Source organism: Hibiscus syriacus, unplaced genomic scaffold, assembly GCF_006381635.1.
Source record: "Hibiscus syriacus cultivar Baekdansim isolate YM2019G1 unplaced genomic scaffold, ASM638163v2 tig00009009_pilon, whole genome shotgun sequence".
In the NCBI taxonomy this organism is placed as follows: domain Eukaryota; kingdom Viridiplantae; phylum Streptophyta; class Magnoliopsida; order Malvales; family Malvaceae; genus Hibiscus; species Hibiscus syriacus.
This window is the reverse complement of record NW_024062181.1, coordinates 1,759,590-1,766,847: the sequence shown is the minus strand read 5'-3', so window position 1 is coordinate 1,766,847 and position 7,258 is coordinate 1,759,590. Positions and strand designations below refer to the sequence as shown.

The 7,258-nt window shown below is 36.1% G+C and overlaps 1 protein-coding gene across 1 annotated transcript; it reads right to left on the bottom strand.

Moving 5' to 3' along the window:
- Positions 1–4,897: 4,897 nt before the first annotated feature.
- LOC120202790 (receptor-like protein 12) lies at positions 4,898–5,970 on the bottom strand. The gene is made up of 3 exons (XM_039203160.1): positions 5,394–5,970; positions 5,101–5,319; positions 4,898–4,989 (listed from the first exon to the last, which is right to left on the bottom strand). Exons 1-3 carry the CDS (start codon positions 5,965–5,967, stop codon positions 4,898–4,900), a joined length of 885 nt encoding a protein of 294 aa, XP_039059091.1. The 5' UTR covers positions 5,968–5,970.
- Positions 5,971–7,258: the final 1,288 nt, after the last annotated feature.

Sequence of the window (7,258 nt, the reverse complement as noted above, 5' to 3'; positions counted from 1 at the left end):
GCGAATTATGCACTTTTTTTTATTATTTGGTCACGGTTGGAGACATGGGCACGACTCTGGGCACGACGCGGTCTGACGTGGCAGTTTCTAGAAGGTCCAGTCAGCGGCGGTTTCTAGAAGACTTCATCCGCACGCCTTCTGGAAGATTGACGAGCAGAGTTGCATTAGGAGACTAGTTTAAGTTTGAATTTAAATTAAAAACAATTATCTTTTAGGATTATTTTATTTATTTTCTTTGTTTATCCTTTAAGCTTTGAGAGACTATAAATACCCACTTAGGGTAAGCCTAAACTCATCATTCAGATTACAACTCTCTTTTCTCTCTAGTTTTTATAAATGCTTTTCTTTTTACTTTTCAAGTTCTTTACACTTTTCTTTTATTTTTCAAGCTTTGTTTTCAAAATGCTAAGTATGACTTTTGTCATGCTTAGCTAAACTTTTCATAAGTCGAGAGCTGTCGCGATGAATCAATTCCAACGAGAGAATTGAAACAGACCCTTAATATCTTCGGAATATGTCTCTCAATTTCGGCACTTATTTTTCAAAATCAAAACAATTTTCAAAATCAAAGATTGGCTTTGGTCAAGAGGTTGTTGCGATTAAATGTGTGGGAGGAAGATTCGGCTTATAGAAAGCAATTCGACTTCTTAGGAACACACTTGGCGAGATGGCTTCGCCAAGAGGGAGTTGAGATCGGAATTGACGGTTATTGAAGCCACAATCTGAGTCGGTCGCTACGAACTTAAACGGTAATTGATCTACGACAATTGATGTTGTTAGAATCAATTACCGAAGCCGGAATCAAAGATTGCCTTGGGTATTCGGTATACAAGATAGAGTCACGGGGATAGCCCTTTTAGATAAAGTAACCGACGTTAATCCCGAAGAGAAAATCTTATTCGACGATCTAAAGGAAATTGAGTAAAAGCGAAGCTTGAGGCTACTTTTACCATATTTATTCACAATCTTCATCTTCTTATTTTTCCTTTATTTACTTTTATTTATCTAATCACTTTTATTATCTTTTTACCAAAATTCCCCCCATTCTTACTATTTCGCGCTTGGCATAAATAAATCAGACATAAATTAAGAATTTTCCAAGTCCTTGTGGATTTGACCCTACTTCTCTACGCTACGAATTTTCCCTTATTTATTATCCGAGAAGAAGGAAATTATTTTGACATCGAAACGACAGTTGTCAAATTGGCGCCGTTGCCGAGGACTTTGCCAAAGTTACTAATTTTTGTTTGCTTTTGATTTATGACCAGGTCTAATCCGGGAGCATTAGTGGAGTACGACCCGGAGATTGAAGCCAAAGCTAGGAGACTCTACGCACAGACGCTTCGGGAAAGAATAAGACAACAAACAAATCCAGAAGAAGAATCAAATTCAAGTAATATAAATCCGATGGTCGATCCTACTATCCGGGAGTTAGCCGCGGCACCTACTGAGCAAGTGCCTTTGAGCATTGATTTTCCCCAAGGTGAAACTCCGTACCAGTTGAAAACTGGCCTTATTCATCTCCTCCCTACATTCCGTGGATTGCCGAACGAGGATCCACACAAACATCTCAAGGAATTTCATATGGTTTGCTCCAGCATGAGACCACAGGGAGTAACCGATGACCAAATAAAACTTCGAGCTTTTCCTTTTTCCTTAGCCGATTTGGCTAAAGAGTGGTTATTTTGTCTTCCTCCTAATTCTGTAACTACATGGGCTCAAATGACTCGTCTTTTTCTTGACAGGTTTTTCCCTGCGTCAAAGTAAGTGAATTACGAAGGAGAATACTCGGAATCAACAACTTTATAGAGAGTCACTTTACGACTATTGGGAGCGGTTTAAGAAGTTATGTTCTAGTTGTCAACAACATGGGTTAACCGAACAAACACTCATTCAATACTTTTATGAATGATTATCTCCCCTGGAAATGAAGATGATCGATGCTGCCAGCGGTGGAGCCTTGGTGAATATGACTCCTACCGAAGCTAGGGACTTAATATCCACAATGGCTGCAAATTCCCAACAATTTTGCACAAATAATGAACCTTCTCGAAGGGTTCATGAGATAAGTTCATTTTCCTTGGAAAATAAAATATACAAGTTAACTGAAGCCGTAAACTCTCTTATTGCAGGAAAGACAGGACAAAACCGATTATGTGGAATATGTGCATTACCTGATCATCCAACAGACGGTTGTCCACTGATTCAAGATGACACATCAGCTCAAGCCAATGCAGTCAGAAACTTTCTGGGACCTCCCTAAAGAGCTTATAATCCCTACGACAATACATACAACCCAGGATGGATGGATCATCCGAATTTCAGCTATGCTCAGAACTCAAGACCAAAGCAAGGCTATCAAGCGAGACCACCTCCACCATAACAACAGCTGCAAAGACATCACTATAGTTGATTGTCGAGAGGTTAGCACTATCCCAGGAAAAATTCCAAACTCGAACTGAAGCCCACTTCCAAGAGATGAACAAACAGATAAGCCAATTGACTCAAGCCGTGGGGAGATTAGAGTCACAAAGGAGACTACCATCAGAAACTGAACCGAATCCAATAGAGAATGTTAGCGTAATCACCCTCCGAAGTGGTACAATTGTTGAATAACCAGACCCAAAGGAGGTAAGCGCAAGATCCCGGAAGAAAGAAGAAGATTCGAACTCCCGGAGGGAAGAAGAAGCTGATGATGCAGGGTCCCAGAAAGAGAATGATGAAGAGCAAATAGACGACCCGACGCCATCCCCCTATGACGTGCCACCGCATTTTCCATCGAGGTTAGTTAAAAATGATAAAAAAAGATGAGGAAAAGGAAATATTAGACGTACTTCGGAAGGTAGAAGTTAACATACCTCTCCTTGAGGTTATCCGGAAGGTTCCAAAGTATGCCCGGTTCTTGAAGGATCTCTACACTAATAAAAGGCGACTTACCGGAAACGAGAAGGTGGATTTGGGTGTGAATGTCTCAGCAGTTTTCCAACGACCGCTTCCATCGAAGTATAAAGACCAAGGTATGTTTTCAATACCTTGTAAAATTGGTGAGGTTAAAATCAAGCGAGCTATGTGCGATCTAGGTGCCTCTATCAATGTAATGCCTCTCTCCATCTATAATTTAATTTCCACCAAGCCTTTGAAGGAAACGAGAGTTACACTTCAGCTAGCCGATAAATCAATTATTTATCATGAATGACTCATAGAGAATGTTCTAATAGAGGTAGAAGATTTAATTTTCCCTGCTGATTTTTATGTGATTGATATGGAAAATGATCGTAGAAACATTGGTTCTGAAATCCTCCTCGGTCGTCCCTTTATGAGCACGACAAATGCAAAAATTGACATTCGAAGCGGTATTCTTACTATGGAGATCAACGGTGAGATCTTAAAATTTAATGTTTATAAAGCAATGAGATATCCGAATAACGTGCATAGTATCAATTTTGCTGGCGTTATTAAACTTTTTGATGATGAATCCAACTTTGTTGATGATTTATATAGGAAATCGGATGATAAAAAAGACGACATCAGGGAGTTGAAAAATATTTTAGTTGTTTATTCAGATTTGATCTTAAGAACTAAAGAATTACTTTCCCTTTTGCAAGCACAAAAAATTATGTCAAAATCATCGAGAAATCGTTTGAAGAAATCAATTTTTGGTAAAAAAAATATGTTTTGAATGACATTTTTTTACAAGATTTTTAATTTGGGAAAAATCTGAAGAAATCTTTATGAGAATTTTTCAATTCCATTATATTTTTACTTTTTTCATTTTTATTTTTATTCGGTCAAGCATGTTTAATTTAATTTATATTTTTATTTTCCAGGAACTGAATATTTTTATTCAAACTTAAACGACGAAGAATTGCAAAATTTCCATTTGAACAGTTCTAAATTCGGAACTTATAGTGCAGTCCACGATCGCCTCCACTCCATCGAGACGAACATCACAGAGATCCTATCCTACCTATGTCCTAGCGCCTCTCATCGCGACCGAGGACGTGGTCGTGGTCGACATTAAATCCAGGGAGTACTCTATTCTTTCTCTTGCACTTTAATTTTTCGTTTTGAGGTAAAACGCTTTAAGTGAGGGGGAGTAGAGTGTAGGATTGAATTTCCCTTTGCTTATCTTTATGTTTCGATGCTAGTATGTGTTGGTTGGATTTTTCGGAAATTTCATTGATTGTCTTTGCCTTGTTGAAAATTTTTGGAATGCTATGCTTGTTTGGGAACACATAATTGTTTAGGTTAGGATGTTCTTAATAGAGAATAGCATGAATTGTGATAAGTTAGTGTTTTTGTGATATTCCATGACTTCGTTGGTTGAAATGTGATTAGCTCAATGCATGAAACAATTTGGTGAGATTTGAGCCTTTACGAGCATATCATTTTCGCTCTCATTTTGTTTGATTGAGAGTGTCAAATTTGGCATTGGTATTCTAGAACCTGCATGTTAAATACTATCGAGATTACACATGAACATGATGCTTAAAAATGATTTGGGCACCTTAGGATTAACCATTTCGTTCCCCCACTAAATAGCCTACCCATGCATTTTCCCCTTAGTTAACCACTTTTGAGCCTATTCCCGCTTCTTTGATTCCACATGAACATGATTACACATGAACATGATGCTTAAATTCGTCAAAATTTAATATACCTTTTTAAGGTTTTATTAGAAAGGTCAATATGCTTAAGAGAAGTAAGGTTTCCAATAACAGATAGAATTTCACCTGAAACATATGATTTGATTCCGTCAAAATTTATTAATATTTACTTGTAAGGTTGTAGTTTAAGTCACAACACAATTGAACTTAATTCTAATCTCTTTCAAACTATTTTTAATCAATGCTGGTGTTTTTTTTTTGCAACAATGTTATATTTTCAACAAAATAAACTAAAAATGTGATATTATACCTGCTAATTTGTTATAAGAAATATCTATGAATACTAGAGAAGTCAAACTTCCAACAGTCGATGGAATATCACCTGAAACATATAATTAATTCCGTCAAAATTTATTAATGAGCAAACTTGAGGAGAACACAGCTGAACAATACGAAATAAAAGCGAACGAAATACGAATGAGGAAATGTTTACCTTTGAGGTTATTGTAACCAAGATACAAAGATTGGAGCATAGTCAAATTTCCGATTTCTATAGGTATACTTCCTTCAAAAGAGTTGTTCCATAAAGATAAAAACATCAACTCTTTGCACTTGAATAAACTATTAGGAATGCTACCAGAAATTTGATTCTCAGCCAAGCTTAATACTTGCAATTTAGACATGTTATCAAATATTTCCGACTCTAGATGGCCTGCAGTGAAATTATTAGTTATATAAATCTTTTAACTAATGAAAATATATTCAAGATCGAGAAAGAAATGGAACCTGAAAAAGAATTATAATCCAGATATAACCATTCCAAGTTTGATAGATTTCCAATTGTTATAGGAATCTGCCCTTTGAAATCGTTTCTATACAAGACCAGCCTTTCTAATTTTGACAAATTGCCCAAAGTAGATGGGAAAACACCAGTGAAGCTGTTGTTACCAAAGTTCAAATATTTCAGCCGATGCAAATTAGTTAACTCGGTAGGTAAAGAGCCATGGAAACTATTGTTATGAATGTCGAGCCAGCCAAGGAAAGATAAATTTGCCAATTGAGATGGAATGGTGCCCGTGAGATCCATACTTGACAAATTCAGAGCAATGACTCTGTGGTGTCTGGATCCACAAGTGACACCAATCCAATTGCAAACAGATACAGAAGTGGACCAGCTGGTTGCTAGGAGGTTGTGCGGATCATGAGTTATATGGGATTTTAAGGCTAAAAGGGCGAATTCATCAATGGTGATGTTGGCCGACAGAGTAGCCCTGAAGGTTGCAAATAACAGGAGAAACATAAGAGGGATGAGGAAGGGAGTTTTTGCCATAAGGTTGGGCGTGGGTAAAATACAAATCATGAAGAGAGAAACAACTGAGTTTTAATGCTTCTCTATTGTTAGGTCGATGCTCTTTATATACTTTGATTGTAAATAATTAGACACGATATCCTTCGACTCACAATTTGAATAAGAAATACGCACAATTACCTGTACACGAAAAGAAAAGGCCAAAAATGGAAGACTTGGTCTCCAGTACATCAGCGGTCCATACATCCCATTGAGAATTTAATTTTGATTGGAATTAGACATATTCATCAATCAGTATCATTTGGAATTAGACATATTCATCAATCAGTATCATTTGTTACTTATTAGGCCTGTAAACGAACCGAACGTTCAGCAAACCGTTTGTGAACTGTTCGGTGGAAAGTTCGTTTATCTTCGTTTATTTATTAAACGAACGAACATAAACAAGATTTTGTGTTTTAATTAAATGAATGAACACGAACAGATGGCTCATTCGTTCATTTATGTTCGTGAACGTTCGATAATATGTTCGTTTATGTTTGTTCATTTATGTTTGTTTACTTTCGTTCGTTTATGTTTGTTCATTTATGTTTGGCTCAATCTCTCTAGACCTATTTAAAGTATTAAGGCCCAATAAATTTTAATCTGATACCCATTAATATTTTAAAATTCAATTAATTATAAATACAAATAAAAAAATCTCATAACAATTAAATACAAATTAACTATGAAGTTGCAACTTATATTAATGAATTTTATGTGATTATTGTTGTGGTTTATGTTCGTTTGTTTTGTTCATTTATGTTCGTTTACGTTCGTTTATATTCATTTATTGTGTTCATTTACATTTGTATTCATTTATGTTCATTTACATTCGTTCGTTTATGTTCGTTCATTTGTGTTCGTTCATCATTTAAATGAACAAACATGAACGAACACGAACAAGCTACATTCCTTAACGAACAAACACGAACAAAAAAAATTTATTCGTTTATGTTCGTGTTCGTTCATTTGTTCGGTTAAAGTTAAATGAACTAACATGAGCATACTCTGTTCAGTTCGTTTACAGGCCTATTACTTACTCTTCACGGCTGCTCTCGATTCCTTCTATTACGCGACATTGGAAAGGGATTAATTCAAACGAATGGCCACCCTTTCCAACAAGTAATTTCATACTTTGTCACAACTGAAGACTTCAACCCTTTTACAAGTAAAAGACTGTCATAATCTCCCAGACAAAGAAACAAGTGACCAAGGCCAAAGACAAACAATACATTGTTTATGTATTTTTTTTTCTTAGATATCAGTTTCTTTATATGTCACTAGACATTAGTTTTTTTCC

Coding starts and splice junctions, on each gene's coding strand:
- LOC120202790 (XM_039203160.1), bottom strand. CDS start 5,967: ATGATTTGTATTTTACCCACGCCCAACCTTATGGCAAAAACTCCCTTC. Junction 5,320..5,393: donor GGATTATAATTCTTTTTCAG/GTTCCATTTCTT, acceptor ATTTCACTGCAG/GCCATCTAGAGTCGGAAATA. Junction 4,990..5,100: donor TGGTTACAATAACCTCAAAG/GTAAACATTTCC, acceptor TATATGTTTCAG/GTGATATTCCATCGACTGTT.